The sequence below is a fragment of the Phodopus roborovskii genome, unplaced genomic scaffold (genome assembly GCF_943737965.1).
Source record: "Phodopus roborovskii unplaced genomic scaffold, PHOROB, whole genome shotgun sequence".
NCBI lineage: Eukaryota > Metazoa > Chordata > Mammalia > Rodentia > Cricetidae > Phodopus > Phodopus roborovskii.
The window spans coordinates 35,440,754-35,462,490 of NW_026126407.1; the positions used below are offsets into that span (position 1 = coordinate 35,440,754).

Below are 21,737 nucleotides of genomic sequence, written 5' to 3' on the forward strand. Positions count from 1 at the left end.
ATGCACATATAAGTTTCTCACTTAAAAAAAAATGTATGCCTGTATGCAAGTAGACCTAAGGGTTGAACTCAAGATATTTCAGCCACTCCCCCATGCCTGTTTCCATGTGGCAGAATATTTATATTTTTTCTGTTTATTTATGAATTGTATTTCTCGTGGGGATAGAAGCTCTGTCTTAGCACTGGTGTATGGAACTCACAGTTTAGTCCAATGCGGGTTACTCAACAGATACTATGATAATTAGTGAGCGAACAGATAAATAATGAATCAAAAGCTTGGGTTTAATGATTTTTTTTTTTTAAAGCAGCAACAGAAGCTCCCAAGACTGCCAGGCCCCAGCCCCAGTCCAGGGGTCTTCCTCCATCAGCACCCGTTCCCCAGAAACTCAGTCCCTTTCCGGAGGCTCAACTCCAGCTTGTCTATACCTCATTGGGGTCTCCTTGGTCAGCGTAGATGAGGAAGCCCGTGAAGAGGCTGTCGGTCCAGTAAGGGTCGTAGAAGAGTCCATTCTGCTCCGAGTAGAAGATCTGCAGCCAGACTTCGTCACCCTCCTTGAGAGCTAGGATGGTAGAGCCTGAAGCCACATCATGGTTGCCCGTGTTGGCATCGAAAGTCCGAATGCGGTATTGGCCATTGTGCACTAGGCCAATGGCCAGGTGTTTGTTGGCCAATGTTATGTCATAGGTAAAGTAGTAGATCCCCGGGACGCTGCAGATGAACTTGCCACTGGATGCATTGTAGTGACCGCCCTCATTCATCAGAATCTTGTCAAACTTGATGGGCAGTCGCTCCCGTGGATAGCTCTTGGTCACCGCCACCGAAAATGCCGACTTGGCACGGGCACTGCTGCAGCTGCAGGGCCCTGGGAGCCCAGGTTCCCCTTTCTTGCCTTTAGGTCCCTTCTTGCCTGGTATGCCATGCTTCCCTGGGGTACCGCTGACCCCTTTGGGTCCCCGAGGACCGGCCCGCCCAACGGCTCCAGCTTTGCCCTTTGGTCCTTGTTTGCCACGGTTGCCTGTCCGGCCTGGTGGCCCTGGAAGACGGAACAGCTGGTTTTATTGGGGACCTGTGGAACCTGGGCACAGCCTACGGCCGGGGAGAATGAGAGGTTTTGGGGCACACAGAAGGGGGCAAATGATGAAGGCGTGATCAGGGGTGCTGCCCTTGATCTTTTCAGGAAAACCAGGGTGGACAGGCCTGTCAGAAGCTCCGGGAATCAGGGCAAGAGAAAACAACTCACTGGTCTTGGGATGTAACTCAGTTGGTAGAGTGCTTGCTTTGCATGTGTGAACTCATGGGTTCTATCTCTAACACTGCATAAAACTGGACATGGTGGTGTAGTCCAGCATGGTGTATGAGTGTGTGTTGGGGGGATCAGGAATTGGAGATCATCTTGGCTACACAGTGAGTTTGAGGCCAGCCTGGGCTACATGACACTGTCCCAGGAAAACAAAAAGAAGGAAATGGATTTACAGGCTATGTAAAGACAGCTGTGAAGTTCACTGAGCCGAAACAGCATCTGGTGCCAGAACTTCCTGGTGCCAGGAAAACGATAGTGCCTCCCCATCCCTGCATTCTCTCAGGGTACAGTACAGTGCCTGGCAAACACTGTCTAAATGTTAAACATCAGTTGGTAAATCCCACAGAACATCTCCTCTAGATGTTTACTCAGAGAACACGTCTTGGTTGTGAATACTGATACTTCATAAAATATACATTTTCTTACAAACAGCATTTTTGAGCCAATGATTCCATAGGAAACATTTGTACTAAGGATTCTTTTTTTTAAAGCCTTTCTTATTTATCATGTATACAGTGTTCTGCTTGCATGTATGCCTGCGGGCCAGAAGAGGGCACTAAATCTCATTACAGATGGTTGTGAGCCTCCATGTGGTTGCTGGGACTTGAACTTAGGACCCCTGGAAGACCAGCCAGTGCTTTTAACCTCTAAGCCATCGCTCCAGCACTTACTTAGGATTAACCCAAATTTTTATTTATTTTATTTTATTTTATTTTAGCTTGTCTCACGTGGCCTAGGGCTGGTGTGAACATGCTGGGAAGCTGAGGCTGGCTTTATACTGCAGACTCATCTCCTACCTCCCAAACACTGGGATTCCAGTATGAGCCACACAGCCTGGCTCTCCAACACATTTTAAACAAAACATATATAGAAGGGGGCTTGGGTTCTGTCTTAACTAAGGTGTGCATTGGCAGAAGTCAGGTCAAATGCCCATCAAAGGACTTGCTCCTGAGAGGTGCTAATGGTAATGAACCTCCGAGCATCACCAGACACAGGCAAGGATGATTTACATCCACTGAAGTGAAAGAGGGAAACTTTTAGTGTTTTTACCCCCTTGACAAGGTACTTTGTTTCCTCTGTGTAGCATGGAGGCATTTTACTATGTGGTGGCTAATCTTGGTTGTCAACTCGAATGGATCTGAATCAGCTAGGAGACATGCCTCTGGGCAGGTCTGTGAGGGAAGAATTAAACTGAACCAGGAAGATGGTGGTCCTAGAGTAGACTGCGCTTTCTGACTGTGTCCCGGATATAAAGAGATCTGAGGGAGAGGTTGCTGCTTCTGCCTGTCTGCTTTCACTCTCAGCTGGTGAATGTATCTACCCCGTTGTTACTCTGCCCTCTGCTGGTGAGTGCATCTACCCCGTTGTTACTCTGCCCTCTGCTGGTGAGTGCATCTACCCTGTTTTTACTCTGCCCTCTGCTGGTGAGTGTACCTACCCTGTTGTTACTCTGCCCTCTGCTGGTGAGTGCATCTACCTTATACCCATTGCTGTGGCCATCTTTTGCTGACATTACCAGTCTTTCCAGCCTTCCACTGTGGACTGAAGACTTGTGACCCGCCTGGAACCCTCCAGGCCTTCATTGATAGATAGGTATTGCTGAGGTACCCAGCCTTGTGGACTGAGCAGCTACTGAGTTATCAGCCTTTTCCTTCATGAATATGGTCATTTTGGACTATCCAACCCATATCATGTAAACCTATCTTAAAAAAAAAAAAAAAGTCCTGGTTGTAATGGTTGCACTCAACAAAGCTGGAAGGAGGTTGGAGTTCTGAAGATCACTTGGACATTAGGCATGGAGATGCAGAATTGGAAGTTTGCCCTGATGGTTTTGTTTTTGCTTTGGTCTAGTATTTCCTTACTATGCTCCCTTTCTTTTTCTTTGGCATAGTAATATATATTCTCTGTGCCCCTGCATGTTGGAAGTATGTGGCCTGCTTTTTGATCTTGATTTTACAGGGGGTTACAGATGAGAGATGATCTTGAGTCTCACGAGAGATTTTAAACAGCCCTAAGACTGATAGACTACAGTGACTTTTAAAATTGGACCGAATTCATTTTGCATTATGATATGGCTATAAGCCAATGGGGGCCAGAGAGAGGAGTGTGTGATTTGAATGAGAATGGCCCGCATAAGCTCACATTTTCATGCTTCATCTCCAGATGATGAGCCCTCAGGGAAAGATTAGAAGTGTGGCCTCGTGGGAGAAGCAGTATCACTAGGGATGGCTTTGAGGTTTCAAAAGCCCCACTCCAGGCCCAATCTCTCTCTCTGCTTGCGGACCATGACATAGAATTGTCAGCTGCTTCTCCAGAGCCTGCCTCCTGCTTGCCATCATGCTCCCCACCACAGTAATAATGCATTAAAAACTGAAAGCAAGCCCCCAATTAAATGTTTTCCTTTTTCCTTTTTTTTTTTTTTTTTTTGATAAGAGTCACTGCTGGGTGGTGGTGGTGTATGCCTTTAATCCCAGCACTTGGGAGGCAGAGAGGATCTCTGTGAGTTCGAGGAGGCCAACCTGGTCTACAAAGTTACACAGAGAAACCCTGTCTTGGAAAACAAACAAAGGAGTTACCTTGGTGTCTTAGTTAAGGTTTCTATTGCTTCAATGAAAAAACATGACAAAGTAACTTGGGGAGAAAAGGGTTATTTGGCTTACAATTCCACAGCAATGTTCATCATTGAAGAAAGTCAGGACAGAAACTCAAACAGGGCAGGAACTTGGAGGCAAGAGCTGATGCAGAGGCCATGGAGGCCTGCTGCCTATTGGCTTGCTTCCCATGGCTTGCCCAGCCTGCTTTCTTATAGAACTCTGGACCACCAGCCCAGGGATGGCTCCACCCACACTGGGCTGGGTCCTCCCCCATCAATCACTGATTAAGAAAATGCCCTACAGACTTGCCCACAACCCTATCCTATGGAGGAATTTTCTTAATTGAGGCTTCCTCCTCTCAGATGACTATGGCTTGTGTCAAGTTGACATAAAACTATCCAGCACCTTTGGTCATGGGGCCTCTTCACAGCAATAGAACAGTGACTAAGATGGTAACAAATGCTCATCCTATTGGATTAGTTCCCTTACAGGTCCCTAATACACTCTATGTTTTAGTCCTGAGTTTACTATCACATTTTTAAACATTTATTACTTTAGATAGTTGGGAAATAGATTTCCAAATAACATTTTCTTATTGAATATCTAATTTTCAGGAACAATTTTTCAAAAGTTGTATTTTCTGTTTGTGGGTGTTTTTCTTGCATGTAGGTCTGTGTACCTACCACCTATGTGCTTGGTGCCTGTGCGATGCCAAAGGTTAGAAAAAAGGCATTGGATCTCCGGGAACTGGAGCTTCAGATGGATGTTAGCTGCCACATGGGTTCTGGGAACCAAACGTGGATCCTCTGCAAGAGCAACCAGCGTTCTTAACCATGGGAACATCACTCTTGCCAGGAGCCATTTTTAAACAGAGTAAGTGGGACACAGATACAGTGTCGTGGCGATAATGGCACAAATGTATGAGGAGTCTTCCTTAAACACTTCTCATCTTCCTCTCATTTTCTAGACACCAACCACCGTGTGTCAACCCAGGTGTGCATCCTTCCTGACTTTTCTCTAGGGATCTAAAACACAAGGTGCATTCACTTATACAATTAATATTCAAAGCCACTTACATACACGATTAATAAATAAAATGAGGGTGGGACATTTAGGTAGAGTACACACTTAGCACTAAACAGGATAAATGACAAATGGAGAAGAAAATGTAAATAAAACTAGTCAAGCCCTTGATAAAAAATGGAAATTTAGGGCCTGGGAGATGGTTCAGCCATCAAGATCACTTGAAGAGGACCAGAGTTGGGTTCCCAGTACCCACACTGGGTAGCTCACGACCAACTGTATGATGTGGAATAATCTTTTTGTACGTTGTGAAGATGTGTCACTGGGATTGGTTTGATTAAAAAGCTGAACATCCAATAGCTAGGCAGGATTTTCAGGGCAGAGAGGACTCTGGGAAGACAGCAGAATCTGGGAAGAAGGCAGGGTTGCCAGCAGATGGAGGGAAAGCAGGATGGGCAGCACAGAGTAAAGGTAACTGAATCATGTAAAAGAATGTAGATGAAAAGATACGGGTTAATCCCACATAGAGGGATTCTTCCTCAGCCTAGACACATGGGGGAGGGCCTGGGCCCTGCTCCAAATGATATAACAGACTTTGAAGACTCCCCATGGAAGGCCTCACCCTCCCTGGGGAGCAGAAAGAGGATGGGATGGGGGTTGCTGGGGGGAGCAGGGGAGTATGGGAGGGTATGGGAACTGGGATTGACATGTAAAACAAGCTTGTTTCAAATTCAAATAAAAAAATTATCAAAAAAAAAGGTACAGGTCAATTCAAGTTATAAGTACTAATTAAGAGCAAGCCTAAACTATGGCCGAGCTTTCATGGTGAATAATAAATGTCTGTGTAGTTCTCTGTGAGCTGGTACCCAAAGAGCATCTACTCCTGTAACTCCAGCTCCAAGTGCTTCAATGTCCTCTTCTGGCCTCCTTGGGCACTCACGTGCATATGAAACACACACACACACACAAACACACATGCACACATACAGGCTCATAAGTAAATAATGAGAATTCTAAAACTAGGTAAACAATAACAAAAGCTAGGAGAAGGGGTTGAGGGAATAGGAAACATGGAGATGACCACTTTGGCTCGGCATTCTTTCCCAGTGAAACAGTTAGGGAAGCATGACAGGAACTTCCAACTCTGATGGTGTGATCTGCTTCCTTCTTCATTACCTTCTGAAAGCCTCCCTGAGACCCCTCTGGAGATGGGTTTATGTTTGTTAGTAGTGGGCATGGCTGGACCTCCTGTCCTGAGGTGACCAGGATTTGACTGGGTTACACACACCAGGCTGCTCCCTCTCGGCCTTTTTTTCTGTCACCAGATGACTCAAAGAATCCCAGGCCAGCTCCCTCCTTGCTCCTGATCAAGAAGAGAGGTTGAGAGAGACTGTCTCCCACAGGATCCGCAGGCCAATCTCTAGAAAGGCTTTGGCAGGCCCTGCTTGACCTGAATATACCATGGGGTCAAAGAATGAGGGAGGGTGCCTGGCACCCTGCAGGACCTCCCAGGGTTCAAGCATTTCCCTTTTTGTCAGAAGTCTTGGAGGAGTTGGTTTTGTGTGATAGGAAAACACCTTGGGTTTGGAGTCTAAGTTCAGGAAATCAGGATAGGGGCGAGCACTGGAACAATGATTTCAAGACTAGTGCTTTACATAGTTCTTGACTCTCTGTTAGGAAGTGTTGCTGGTATCACTGTTGTAGATATGGGGAGGTTAAGACACTTGTCAAAATTAGTGTTCAAGGTTGTCCTCAGAGTTTAAGCGCTTGCAACAATGACTTGATCATCTTAACTTTGCTATCCTGAGTCTTAGTCTCCTCATTTGGAATAATAAGGGCATTTGCTTTACAGGACCGTGTTGGGGATCTGATAAATTACTTACTCAAAATGCCTGGTCAGTGTTAAAATGTCATGTAAGTAAAAGCTATCACAAGGCTGGCAGGGTGGAGCATGTACTTAGGTCCCGGGTTTACTGCACAAGGTCTCTCTGCACTAGGTTTACTCTCTAGCACCAAGAACAGAAAGCTGCTCTAATTTCCCTATGTTTGAGATGTACATTTGAGGATGCTGATAAAGAGCAGGGGTGAAAGGTCAGAAGTAATGTCCAGGTAGAATGAACCTAAAGACAGTATCCAATGTGTTCCAAGCCACCCTTCACTGCTCTATGTGGGTCCCTGTGGGGCTGTCAACTACAATGACCAAGTGCTTTCACTACCCACTCAGAATCATCTAGGGGTGGCATATGACCCAACCTTACTAAATGGTGGTAACATCTCCCTTAAAGGATGGGTATGGGCAAAGCCATAGGAAGGGAGACCTGAATCATCAGCTGCCATTTCAGAGCATCCAGCTTTAGGGGGATGAAACCAAGAAGCAGAGCCCAGACAAGTTAAAGCTCTGGGCCAAGTGGTTCCTCAAGGTCAGCTCTCCGTCTGAGCAGTTTTGTGAGTCAGGTAATCTCAGTTGGACCCATGAATTGGGTTGCTGTCACCCAAAAACAATGCACTTTGGATAATAGCTCATAGGTTGGCTCACACCCCTCCCCCAGCCCCCAACTTAGCAATTCAAATGCTCCGCAGAGGCGGGAACACCACATGATTGACAGTTCTCACCTGTTCTCTTCCATTTGGGTAGGAAGAGGTACTGATGGGTACTGAAGCACCCCACCCATGACAGAGGCTGTCAGCTCTGGTGGGACAAGAGGGCAGGTACAGGTCTCTTACCTTCTTCTCCGATGTCCCCCCTGTCTCCGTCCTGGCCATCTTGGCCATCTTTACCAGGAAAACCCATTCTTCCCACCATTCCTGAGGGTCCTGGTGCTCCTGGAGGGCCAGGTGGGCCTTGGGGGCCAGGCAGGCTGCAGACGAGTTGAGGGCCACCTTTCTGGAAGTCCCTTCGGGCAAAGGCACCAAGTAGTGGGTCAGCAGCACACGGAAGGGCACAGGCCAAGAGTACCCAGGATATCATGGTGGTCACCTATGGATGACAGAAGAGCTGTGGCAGCTGAGAGTAGACATGGTTCTGACACACTAGTGGTCAGTCCAAAGGCATCAGGAAGAGGAGGAGGCAAGGATGCAATCATATTTGTCTGTCTTTCTTGCCTGCACCATAGACATCCAGCTCTACCAGTGGTTCTCAACCTGTGGGTCAGGTTAAAGAACCCTTTCACAGGTGTTGCCTGAGAACATAGAAAAACACAGATATTTATGTTTGCATTACAATTTGTAACAGTAGCAAAATTACAGTTATGAAGGAGCAATGGAATAATTTTATGGTTGGGGGTCATCACAACATGAGGAACTGTATTAAAGGGGCACAGCATTTAGGAAGGTTCAGAACCACTGTTCTAGACAGTATTATCATTTTTTCTCTGTGTAGCCCTGGCTGTCCTGGAACCCAGAGACCAGTCTGCCTCTTCCTCCTGAGTGCTGGGACTAAAGGTGTGTGCTACTACCACCTGGCAGTGTGATCATATCTTAACGGCATACTTGGATAGCTGAATCCTGTGCTCAGATACACTTTGCAGGGGTCTTGAGAGCAAGCCATTCACCATTAGGATGTCATTCATCCAAGTAGCTGCAATGCAGAAAGAACTCCCCCACCCCCAACACACACACACACACACACACACACACACACACACACCACAGCCCCAGATATTGACAACTCAGGGCTTCAGTCAAATATGCAGACTAAAAGTATAAGGACAGGTACATTGATTGTAGCTGGTGATTCGCAGCTAGGCCACTTCTCACAGGGACTTGGGGTTGCAAATATGAGAAGATAAGGATTCTGTGACTGAGGGATGGTGATTCCTCGTGAGGGTGGCAGCCCTGGCCAGGGGTAACAACTCTTCTCTAAGTGCTTCTGGTGCCCAGGCCCACACAAAAGCTTCAGACATGTCAGTGCACCCTCCATCTCAGTACAACAGCCTTTCAGAACAGGCACAAGTCGGGAAAAGAGGCTCAGAAAAGCTAGGTGATGGGACTGGCTAAGTCATGTAGCCAGGAGGTGGTAGGCTGGGGTTTGATCCAGGCCACACAGCTCTTAAGATTGCCCCCTCCTACTCCAATCGGTACTGTCCATAAGGCTTGTGGTAACAGCATAAGCCCACTAAGTATCAGTGCAGGACACAGTGGGAGCTCCTCTCCTCCCCATGTACACCGTGCAGACACATACACTCGGGCTTGGAGCAGAAATCAGGGGCTTTGCTTAAGGCCTCAACAAGCTACCTCTGATGCACGGCCACTAAAGGCGTCTCTTACCCAGGAGGAAGCTAGGAAGGGCATGACTTCTGGCTACCTGAATGGCTCTCAGTGGTAACTTACTTTGTGACCTCAGGCTAGCCCCTTTCTCTTTCTGACTCCTAGTTTTCCCACCGGAACAGCCAAGGGCTAGAAGAAATCAGTGCTTTTCAATCTGAGAGTCAGATTTCAGAGTGAGGGCTTGTTAAAATGCAGATGGTGCGGTCCCACCCTCTAAATTTATGTCCTCTTGGAGTGGCTCGGGGCAGGGCTGCATAATTAGTTTTCATAGTAAGTCTCTAGGGGTAGCTGGGGCTGCTGGTCATCCTAGTCCCGATTTGAGACACATCCAGTTGTAATACCGAGCCTTTCTCTCTCCGGCCTTCTTTCTCATTGTGGATATGCTCCACAGCTCCTACACAGCCTTTGACCCATGAGCCCAGTCAGGGTTCATGGGTGGCTGGGGTTCTGGAGTCAGAGTGGGGACATAGCTCAAGTGTTGGAGCTCAGGGTTCTTCCTGGGTCCTTCACACACACACACACACACACACACACACACACACACACACACACACACACACACACACACCCTGCTTTGCTTCCCAGTCTGCTTCGATCTTGATGCTGACAACTGCCCAGGATTTGGGGCTCTCTCTGGCTGCTCCCCTTGGAACAAGCTGACTCCTGCTCAGCTCCTGTCCACTCCAGGTCAGGACATCTTTTTTCAGAGTGAACCCAGGGCTTCTACCCATCCCATTCTACCACTAGGTTGTACCCCCACATCCCTTCTTACTTTTCCTTTTTAGACAAGGTCTCACTAAGTTTCTCAGGCTTGAGCTCCCCTCACTGCCCGATGTTTATTCACAAAGGGACAGAGGGACGCAAGCATAGGTGACTATACTTGGTTGTATTTCTGTGTCAGGCTCGCTCAGCATACTAAGGCATGCACGTTAGTATTACACCAGTGACAGGCACTTCTGGGAAACTGGCCACTACTCAGGCCCATTTCTCTCTTTCTTCTTCTTGCTAAATGAGATGAGAGCTGTGGAAAATGGCCTGGTATAATTTGGATTTTTTTCCCCTGAGTCTGGAATCTTGCATGCTAGACAAGTGTTCGGCCATTGAGCCACGTTTCACAGCCCTGTTATTTAGGAGCTGAAGCACACCTGGGAGTCTTAAAGAATGGAAGTTAATTTTGCAAGCAGTTTTGAAATGATCTAGCAATTTGTGACCCATAAACATTTCAGATTAGCAAGAGAGAGGGGGAAGGAGGGGAGAGGGAGGGAGGTGGAATGACTTTTACAAGTAGATCACGAACTCCGAGAACAGCTAAAGTCACAGCCAAGAAACAGCTAGACCAGAGCGGGCACAGGGGCATAGCTATCACAGTGCTCTCTATTCTGCCCCAAAGTACAGCATGAGGGCCCTGGGAGTCAGTCTAATCTTCTCTGACAGAGGCCTCTCAGGGACAGCTGGGCTGGAGCAGGTCCCCGAGCCTAAGGGGCGGGCTACTCTGGGACACACAGGGAGATGTTTTATTTTTATTTTATTTTTCTGGAGCTGGAGCCAGGAATAGCTTTGGAAAGAAAGGCAGGGAACTGGATTTGCTTCTAGAACTGAAGGGAGAGGAGAGTTTCCTTGCTTCCCAGGCATCTCCAAGAAAAACAAGAGTCCAAGTAATTCTGTTCCCCCTTGAGCTCTATGCTCACACCACCACCCACGGGATGGCCCTGGTGAGAAAACTGGGAATGGGATGTCATGCTTAGAAGGTAGCAAGTCCCCAAGCCATTGAGATGGAGTAACTCTCCCACAGCCTTTTACATAAGCATAGAGCCAACTCGGGGAGGGTGTCAGATCCAGCTCCTTCAGTTACGGATGATACTGAGGCAGAGACAAGCTGACATTAACAGGCACCCACAATATCCAGGGTCTGCATGGAGCTCATTACCTGCATTGTGTTATTGGAAAGGAACAAAAAGCCCTACAAAGGGTAGTTTTCAAAGGGAGAAGCCAAGGCTCTGAGAGTAAAGTGGTTTACTCACTGTCACACCAGCAGGGCAGAGACTTTTCCCATGGCCAACTATCCTTAGTGACCATGCTTACCCCATATTACCCTCCTCCCTTCTGTAGCTTCCTCCCACACACCCAGGGAAGCAATTTGCTCATGTCTACACAACCAGTTAGTGGCAGAAGTTATATTTGAACCTGGCGCTGGCTGCTCCTGATAGATAAGTGCTTTGTGTACTGCCAGCATTGCTTAGATGTTTTTCCTTTGGAGCATCCCAAATGATAGAAGACTCCTTGAAGTGCATGCCAAGCCCACACTCAGCACCCTTTGGTATGTTGTATTCTATTTTACAGCTTTGCACGCATGCATACCACAGGGCTTTGAAAATGCCAAAGGGATATTTCTGCTTTCTCAGGATACTTTGGTAATCAGATACTTGAGGAAAACCTCCTGTCCTCTGGGGTGTGGTAGTGTATACCTGTAATCACAGCCCGCGGGTGGAAGTAGAAGGATCAGGAGCTCCAAGTCATGCTCAGCTATACAGCAAGTTCAAGGCCAGCCTTGGCTACATGGGACCCTATCTCAAAAACACACAAAGAGAGAGCCAGTGGCATGGTTCAGAAGTTAAGAGCACTGGCTGTTCTTCCAGAGGACCTGGGTTCAATTCCCAGCACCCACATGGCAGCTCACAACTGTCTGTAATTACAGTTCCAGGGGATCCTACACCCTCACACAGACATATCATACAGGCAGCACACCAATGCACATAAAATAAAATTAAGCACACACACACACACACACACACACACACAGAGAGAGAGAGAGAGAGAGAGAGAGAGAGAGAGAGAGAGAGAGAAACAAAACAATGAAATGTTTCCTGCTCTTTGAAAAGTCTCTGTTTCAATGGATGTGGCCATCCAGGGCCCTGACTCCCACCATAAACCCCCCTGGAGTGTTCATGATGTGGGGTCCAGCTAGGTCCTAGCCAAGAGATCTGGGTTGGGGTTTGCAAAGCCCACCCTACCCTATCCCATTATTCATTCCTCACTTGAGTCTTTCAACACCCTCCCTTCCTGTGCATACTCCATGACTCCCAGACTCTTCCACATGCCCCAGCCAGAGCTGAAAAACATCCATCAGACACCTCATTCTTCAAGCTGGTCCAGTAGCTTCTGGCTATTGGCCACAAACACAGGAACCACCATCAGACCCCACAAGGCCCTAAATGACCTGGCCTCGGCCTCACCCCAGCCTCTGCTCCTCCCTTTGCTTGTTGGCCTGCTGAAGGACCTCTACCAAACTGAGGTGCAGCCCCTCTGCTCTTAGGGTAGCACCTTGCCCTTGAGCTCAAATTTCAGCCTTTCTTCCAGGTATCTCCTGACCCCAGCTTTGAGGAAGCTGCCCTTTCAGTCCTAGCTCTTTGCTTTCCCTCTTGCTCTTGCAGCCATTTGCTGGTATTTACTTTTTCATCCCTCTTATGCCTAATTCCCCCAGTTCAAAGCCATCTGTAACTCCAGGGGATCTGACATCCTCATCTGGCATCTGAGGGTACCCCATATATGAGTTGCTCAAACACACACACCTTAAAAAAAGAGAAATAGCTGCTTGACATGTGTTTGAGAGTCAGAGAGTCCGTAGAAAAAGAAAAGGGGGTCCTAATGCCAGAGGGCACAGAAACCACTTATTCAAGCAGTTTTCTCTTCTATTTGCTTTCTCTTACCTGGCCCAGACAAGAAACTCTTTTTTTGGATTTCTCAGATCAAGATCTGTCTTTCTGTCCCTGTCACCGGAGCTGAGCTTGCAGAATACCACACATACAGCAAATGTTCTACAAAGAGAGGTTAAATTGGTCAGGAAAAAACAATTAGCCATCACTGCTCCCTTACCTTTGTAAATCCTGTCATCTAAGTTGTTCTTCCTGGCTGTGTGTAGGGAAGAAAGGCTTCATCAACTCTTCTTGCTAAAGGGGAAAATAACCATAGTTAAATCCCAGAAATGGAATTAGGAGGTGTTAAACTTGGATGAATTCTGAAGTCTGGTTTTAATCTGTCCAGTCCTGGGCTTCTAGTCTCTCAGGAAAGTAGCTAGTGATTCATGAATAGGAATGTTCCAGGAAAGCCCTGGGAGCCCATGGCTCCAGTCTGGAGTCCACTGTAGGGCAAGAGCCGTCTCCCTCCACACTTCACAGGACATAGCCTCTAGCTCATTCTTCAGGGACTTCTGCCAAGACATTGACATGCGAAGGGGCAGAGGTGAGGACACTGGCCTTGCCTGTATTTTTCTGGAATGTGGTCTGCAAGTACAAATGTCAGGAATGCTTGTCTTTGGCTTTGAGTGAGGCCCAGGTTCTGACCAAGCTTTGCTCGAAGATCTGAAGATCTCAAACATTTTTTTTTCTCAGTAGAAAAGAGCCCTAGAAAAACCAGTCACTTGTTTGCTTAACTATTTCATGGATACAATGCCACAGAGTCTGTGTCAAAGATGAGATTACACCTCTAAATATGCATCCCAGGAGTGGACACACTAAACACTGCAGTTGGCCACCTGTATCCCCCTATTCTAACCTGCTCCCCAGAAGTCCTCTCAGCTGCCCACCTCATCCTTGAAACCTCAGGTCTAGTCTTCATCTCCTTGGGAACACTGCCCACAGTCTAAGGTATCTGACTGGAAATGTTCTTGGGCTGCCTGGCCTGCCTAGAGGCATGTGACCCAATTGTAGTCGTGATTAACCTCTGTCTCCACCTAGTGGGAGATCTGGGGAAGTGGGGCCCCTGCCTGTACCTGTCTGTAACACGGGAGCCTAGTACAGTGCCACATATAGTCTATGTTCAATATGAATTAAGTGACTTTGGATGCAATGGTCACTCATAACCCATGAAATAGCAACAGGACTTTGACACATTTGTGGTTGACAAAGCCACACTTAGCTACTAAGAATGTAGAGACCTGAGTAGTTCAATTGAGACTTACAGTCCCCTCCTCCACCTGGAGACCCTGGAGCAATGCCCTGCCTTGCCTCATCCTCAGCAGAAGAGGACCTCCAGATGGGATCCAACGGGGCAGTTCTTCCTGTATACAGCTTTAGAAGGAACACGCTGGTGGCTGGAGTTAAAGAGAGCTTGCTTGCAGATGGATGAAGACTGTTAAAAATCTGCTTTGATGCCAGTGGGAACTCTAATGGAAAACACCCTGCCTTCCCCAATTCCAGGAAGCAAATTAGAAGCAGTCCTCTCCCAGTTTCTCTAAATGCTGAGGTGGCCCGGAAGAGAGGGCTGACTGCGGCTCCTGCAGAACTCTCAGGACACCCCCTTTTCTGGGATCTCAAGTTTGGGGCCTACTTGGGAACTCTGCATTGACCAGAAGACAGGAGGGGGGGGGGTTTCGAAGTGAACACAGAGAGTTGAAAATCATGGGGTCTTCTTGCTGAGACATTTTAATCACCTCTTTTTCTCCCTCTCCATTCTTGGCTCTGCCTGGGAACAGAGGTCTAGAGATAAATTATGACCTAATGAGAGGTTCCAGGAGCTGGATCTAGCTGTGCTCGTCTCAGCAAGCATTTCTGAAGGCGTGCAGGAAGTCAGTCTTGGAATTAATATTGAAGCATCCTATTTTGTATCTATTTATATAGGTCATTCAACACGGTGAGCAATGCAGGTCAGCCCTCTGGCCCAGGCTTCATGTCTGACCCTCCACTGAAGAATTGGCTACAGAAGTCAGGGGGCGGAGCCCGGCTCCTGGAAACTGAAATGGAGACCAGCAAGCTCCACCTTGCCTGTGGCTATTTTACCACATGGAGGAACAAGGAGGACAGTGAAGGAGAAGGATGCAATTGCTGAGTGGAATGTGAGGAGCAGTGGAAGACAGCTGAAGGTGTTTGTTCTTCTGTCTCCATGTCTCCTGAGGGTCACCCTCGGCATGGTAGACCTACATGGTGGGGGAGAATAATTGGACGGCATTAAGGACACAAGCCATGTATGCCATTTAAAGTGATCTCCCGATCACATTACAAAGGTAAAAGAACCAGGTGAGATCAACTTCAATGTTATTTAGGTCAACGTATCATGTCATTTGAACATATAATCTTCAAAAAAAAATTAGTGAGACATCTTGCAATCTTTGAAACATATCCCTTAAATGTATTTTTATTTTATGTGTATGAGTGTTTTGCTTGCATGTATGTATTTGAACCACTTGTGTGTCTGGTGCCTGTGGAAGCCAGAAGAGGGATATTGATACATCAGAACTGGAGTATAGATAGTGTGATCCACTGTGTGCATGCTGGGAATTGAACCTGAGTCCTCTGGAAGAGCAGTCGGTGCTCTCAACTGCTGAGCCATCTCTCCAGCCCCATATCTTACAATACTTAGTTAACACTAACTTTTGAAACCCTGTGAAGTTTTTCACTCTTGGGACTCAATTTTTAATATTATTTATTAAAGTACATATTGATTGGTTGATTGTGTGTGTCTGTGTGTCTGTGTTTGCACAAACTAAAGTGTATCACAGAGTACATGTGGAGGTTAGTGGACAATTCACAGGACTGTGTTCTTTTTTTCCACCCTGAGGGTTTGGGGAATTGAACTCAGGTCTGCCCCACCCACATGACAGCCCTCTGTAGCATTTCAGGGACTCACCTCCCTCTTCTGGCCTCCATTGGCACAGCTTGCAAAAGGTGTGCATACCTACCTTCTGGCAAAATATCAAGACACCTCGTCTCCAGACATGCTGGACTCTAAAGAAGGTTGTAAGTGTCAAACCTAGTGGTCAGTTTTTTTAAGATTACCAGTGTAAGAGCTGGCTCTCACAGAGGCTGAAAAGCAATGGAAAACAACTCTATCATGAAGGAAATTCCATCTTCATGAGAGTCGTCAGCTGGAGGCTGGGGTTATGGCTCAGTGGAGAAAGTGCTTTGCCGCCCAAGCATGAAGACCAGAGGCTAGATCCCTAGCATCTGCATAAAAGCCAGGTGTGGTGGTTTGCACTTGTTACCTCAGTGCTGGCCATGAAGGGACAGGAGGGTCCCTGAAGCCTAGCTGAAATGTCAGTTCCAGGGTCAGTAAGAGTCTGTGACTCAAAAAAAAAAAAAAAAAAAAAAAAAAAAAAAAAAGAGGAGGGGCACATATGTACACTAACATACATGTGAACACACATACACATACACCACACAAATTACATATAAAAAGTGAAAGCGATTAGATTGCTGCTTGCTATCAGTTGCCTTATGTAGACCACAGATTGCACTGGACTTTTTTTTTTGGGGGGGGGTCTCCTTGTGAAGCCCAGGCTGGCCTAGAGTAACTATGTAGATAGAAGAGGCTGGCCTGCAGCTTGCCAGCAATCCTCCTGCATTGGCTTCCCAAGTTTTGGAATTGTGGGTTTGTGCCAGTATGCCCAGTCTCCACTTCTCTACTTTATTTATTTATTTTTTTTAAAGATTTATTTATAATGTATACAGTGTTCTGTCTGCACATATGGCTGCAAGCCAGAAGAGGGCACCATATTTCTTTATGAATGGTTTTAAGCCGCCATGTGGTTGCTGGGAATTGAACTCAGGACCTCTGGAAGAGCAGTCAGTGCTCTTAACCTCTGAGCTATCTCTTCAGCCCTCTACTTTTATTTTTGACAGTGTCTCATGTATCTTAGGCTGGCCTAGAATTCACTATGTCCTGGGAAAATTCTTAAACTTCTGTCCTTTCTGCCTCTGTCTCTCAAGTGTAGGGAGTACAGGTATATGCCACTAGAGTCGGCATTATAATGTGCTTTTAATTTTCTTTCTAATGTTAAGGTAATTGTTTTGTTCTAATATAATTTCCAGGGCGGGGGAGATGACTCCGTGGAGCTGACTCATGTTCTATGCTTCTATGAAGGCTTGAGTTCAAATCCCTAGAACCTGTACAAAGCCAGAGACAGCAGTGTGAGTCTGTAATCACAGTGCTCTTATAGCAATCCTTGGAGATTCACAGGACAGCTAGAAGTAAACATGAGACTGAAACTCCAACAAGGTGGAAAGTGAGACTCCATACCTGAGCTTGTCCTGTGCTCTGTGCATGCACACTGTCACATGCCCACACTCAGGCACTTGGGCATGCAGAGAGAGGCAGAGAGAGGAAATCCCTCAATTTACTGGGGGACCTGACATTCTGCAGGCCCTGTACTACTCCCTAAAGTTCTAAGAGCCTGGTTTTGGCATCTACACTTCGCAGAAGACAGAACTGAGCCCAGAAAAATGGAGAACCATCTTCCCATGTCAAGCATGTCTGGGGAATCAGGCCTGCCAATTCCAGTCCCATAGGTCATGGACCTCCATCTTAGCCCCTCTGCTAGCAGGAGAGACCCTAAGAGGTTAGTGATGTCTGCATGACTGGGCACATGTGTAGAGAGATCAGCCAGTTACAGAAGAGGACACATCTAAGAGAGGACCATCGGCTTTAGATAGGGCTTGGCATAGAATTGCTTTCAAAATTGGATCTAGAATAGAAGGGGATTAACTGAGCAATTCCATTTGTGCAGGGTTCCTGACATGGAGGTAAATGCAGTTTCCAGGGCTCTGACAGGCAGGAAAAAGTTGGGGGAAGTATGAGCATTAGTCTGCTACTCTGTAGGGAACCCCTGGGAGCAGGCAGCATCAGTACTAAAGTATAGAAAAGGTGCCCAGTCATCAGGGTCAGGACTAGACAGAAAAGAACGCAGAGACAAAAAGTGGCTCCCTGGGCTGGGGAACAATACTTAAAAATATGAAGACCTGATTTGATCCCCGGAAGCCACTTAAAAACAAAACAAGATGAAGAAGGTGCCCAGCATGGTGGAATGTGCTTGTAATTTCATTCCTGGAGAAGCAGAGACAGGGAGATCTCTAGGACTCCCTGGCCAGACAGGCTAGCCTACTTGGTGAACTCCAGGCCAATGAGAGACCCTGACTGGGGGTGGGTGAGGAGGGACAGATCCCAAGGAACAATGCCTGTTATGTCCTCTGACCTCTACATTACTAAGTGCATGTGTAATCACCAGCACACACACACACACACACACACACAAACACACACACACACACACACACACACACACACACGTACGTACGTTTTCTTGGGGGTAACTTGCTGACTTTGAACTTGTGTAAAGAATTCCAATTGAGAAGTACAGTGATACACTACTAGAACACATGTGATGTGCCTGCCAGGATCTGAGAAGACATTTGATTGTGGTACACTAGCTGAATTAGAAAGGACAGAGGTGATGTCTAGAGAGTTGTGTGGAGGGGTGAGTTAATTGAGGAAGTTGAGTAATGCATGTAGCAACCAGACAACAGAAAATCCATGCAGAAGGGAGAGCAGAAATAAAACCACGGAAGTCTGTTTTGTTTTGTTTTTCAATAATGCTAAATGCCATTGTCATCATTAGGCTGCTGGCCTTGTGTAGACAGTATCTGGCAGATGGTTTTTTAAGGGAAAGGCTTCTGAAAGGTTGCAAACCAAACAGTTTTATGGCTGCAGAGCAGTGGAGCACCACACTGAGATGTATAAAGGCCTTCTTCTGTTTCAGGAGGGACTGGGCTGGGAGGCCAGCTACTGTGACAGTTTGGTTAAGGGTTAAGGTCGTGTGGTGGGTCAGAGAGCAGCAGGAACAGAGAATATGACCACTACATAGATATAAACGAGGCTTGGATGCTGGGGCTATGGCTCTGCAGGTAGGGTGCTTGTATGGCATGCCCAGCGCTGAATAAATCTGATGTGGCTGCACACACCTGCAATCCCAGCCCTCAGCAGGCAGAAGCAGGAGGCCCACAAGGGATCAAAGGTTATCCTCAGCTACATAGTGAGTTCAAGGCTAGACTGGGTTGTCTCAAACCAAACAAAGACAAGGCCTCGAGACAAGTAGTTTGAAGGAGGGGGAGTGAAGAGGACTGTGAAGAACTGGATGTAATTTTCTCACTGTCGTTTCCTGTATCTTTCCGAGTTCAGTCTACTCCCCCATTTTAATGTATTTAAAGCGATGTCCAGAGTAAATGAGATAATGAGCCCAATTAATATTAACTCTGTGATTCTAGATATCCGACTCCGACATAAAGGGTTAAGTGCCTTTGCCATCTGTGCAGACCTAAGCCTGTCCTTAAAAGTAACTGAGTCAGTTTCTCCTTTGAAGATAGCGATAACTCGTTGTCATGGAAACGAAACCGCACACGTTCGGGGCCCCGAGGGCTTGGCATCAAATAGGTGCACAGTAAAACGCAAGGCTCTTTTCCTTCTTAACCCGTGAGCCACCGGCCGGAGCCTAGCACATAGTGTGCTCTTTAGAAATGTTTGAGTTCTGGCTATAATGCCCAAGACAGGGGGAGAGGAAGAAGCTGCCCATCCCCATCCCGGGACGAGCTCTCTGCTACCTCATTTAGCGCCTACAGCATCCAGGGTTCCTCCAGGTCCGCCCCACTCTCTGCCCTGCGGCGCACGACACTCACCCTCTCTACCCCGCGCCACGTCCAGGTCTGGTGGTGCTTGGTCCTGCCTGCAGCAGCGGGAGATGCGGGCCTCAGGCATAGTTTTCCCATCCCATCATGGGCGGGAGCGCCTTCCTTCCCGGTCACGTGCGCTGGCCAGCAGCTGGCGCTCTTTTCCCCTTCGGATTTCAGGAAGACTTCAGCGGCAGCGACAACTTGGGTGTGTCGATGCATTTATGTGTGTAGAAGTTGTGAGAGCATTTGCAGGTTTGATGCTCGAGTCATGGTTATTGCTGTGTTTGCCAGTGTCTGCAGAACCTTCTGTGCGTACACGTGGGCATTTATCTCTCGATGGATCCGAGGCTGTGTGTCAGTAGGGGACATTTCCATGTACACTGGATGTGCATGTACTGGAGAGTGATTACAAATAATGCATACATGTCTAAAAGTATGTGTGTGCATAGGTCATGCATCTAAACTTGCATCAGACCCCAGTAGGCACATGCGTGGGTACAGGGTGAAGGCTGAACTTAGTATGTAACTGGAATGTCAATTTATGTACTGGGCGTGTCTGATAGTGGCTAGGTATATGTGCCAGGTGAATTGGTGAAGGTTCAGGGGCTTCTTTTCTACACACACACACACACACACACACACACACACAGAGAGAGAGAGAGAGAGAGAGAGAGAGAGAGAGAGAGAGAGAGAGAGAGAGAGAGAATTTGTGTGGATTTTTCTTTGGATGTTAATGCCCCCACACATGAGGACAGGGGACTCTGTGCTCCAGCCCTCATCTCTCTCCTCTGCAGACAGTGACTCTTTCCTCACTCCACTGACTCCCAGGCCCACCTCAAATCATGCAGAGAGAAATGGGACCCTCTGGATGGTCTCAGCCCCAAACACAGGTAATACCATTTGGACAGCAGGCATATACCAGGAGATTACCCAGAGGCCTGTTATTAGCTTCTCTCCATTCCCTCCTCTGCTTCCTTTTTCTAGCTGTTAGTGTTCCACTGGGCAGTAGGAACATCTGTCTAACAGCTGTCACAAGATGCAAAGTTAATAGTCAGAATTTTAATGCAGATATGCCTTCAAAGTCCAAGGCCGGTTCCAACACCCTAGACAAGTCAGTGAACTGCATTGGTTGTATTTCACTTTCTGAGAAGTGGGAAGAATAATGATGATCTCACCTGTACCTGTCTTCCTTCCCGTAGCCATGACACTCACCCATGAGGCATTTAGGAAGCTAGCAAGCTATTCAGAGACTCACTATTGATATTACATAAATTTATAATTTGTAATGATAATAAATGTCACACAAATAACAATATTATATCTTATCTAAAGCATTGTATGTTGTATAACATAAAACAAGTAATGATATAAAGAGATGAGTTCGTGGGTTCAATGTTTACTCAACAAATTTTAAAAATTAAATTACATTTATTTATTTATGTGTGCTTGTGTGTGTAGAGGTCGGGGTCTCAGACTGGACATGCCTAGATGGTAGGCACGAGTCTACCCTCCCATGTGGTCTCCATGAAGGGTACCGATTTTCTTCTGAAGTATTAACTTCAGAGACAGGGTCCTAGTCTCCTGTCATTTGGAAAGAACCTGTGACAGTGACGTTCCCACATAAAAAGAACTGGAAAGTACAGAGAGCTGGGGCTGCTTTATTAAAACCTTTGTTCTGATCCTTGTAATAGTTGTGATAAAAGTCCTATTCTTTTATTCTTCCTCTCTCTTTAAACTAGCTTCAACGAGTTCCTGTCCGTTCCTATAGAAGGAGAACCCACCATAGTACTCCCCCATGCCTAGTTCAAGCCTTCCTCTTGTAGGAAGTTACTTCAACACAGAATGGGCATGAACAAAAAACTTTCTTTGAATTGTTAACTGATGAATTATTAACTGATGAGCAATTGGGTTCCCACAATCTCTCTGTGCTTCTCTTCTGAACTCTAAGGATGCTGTGTTAATAGCTTGACATGGTGTAGGTGGAACAATAGAACAGAGACACAGCAAACTATGTGAACCAGCCTCCAGCCTGCTCACCTGAAACATCGCTACCAAAAGCCCTTCTCAGTTGCCCCACCCATTGGCTAGAATCATGTGCTGACTTGTGTCCCTCTTGCTTAC

The 21,737-nt window shown here is 46.9% G+C and overlaps 1 protein-coding gene across 1 annotated transcript; it reads right to left on the reverse strand.

The window, feature by feature from the left end:
• Positions 1-260: 260 nt before the first annotated feature.
• C1qtnf2 (C1q and TNF related 2) lies at positions 261-19,863 on the reverse strand. Its single transcript, XM_051180921.1, has 4 exons — positions 19,623-19,863; positions 13,057-13,130; positions 7,642-7,894; positions 261-1,033 (listed from the first exon to the last, which is right to left on the reverse strand). The coding sequence occupies exons 2-4, from the start codon at positions 13,072-13,074 to the stop codon at positions 420-422; spliced, it is 885 nt and encodes a 294-aa protein (XP_051036878.1). The 5' UTR covers positions 13,075-13,130; positions 19,623-19,863; the 3' UTR covers positions 261-419.
• Positions 19,864-21,737: the final 1,874 nt, after the last annotated feature.

Excerpts from the sequence above, each read along its gene's own strand:
- C1qtnf2 (XM_051180921.1), bottom strand. Across the intron at positions 1,034-7,641 it reads GGGGGACATCGGAGAAGAAG|GGCCACCAGGCCGGACAGGC; the intron begins GTAAGAGACCTG and ends TCCGTCTTCCAG.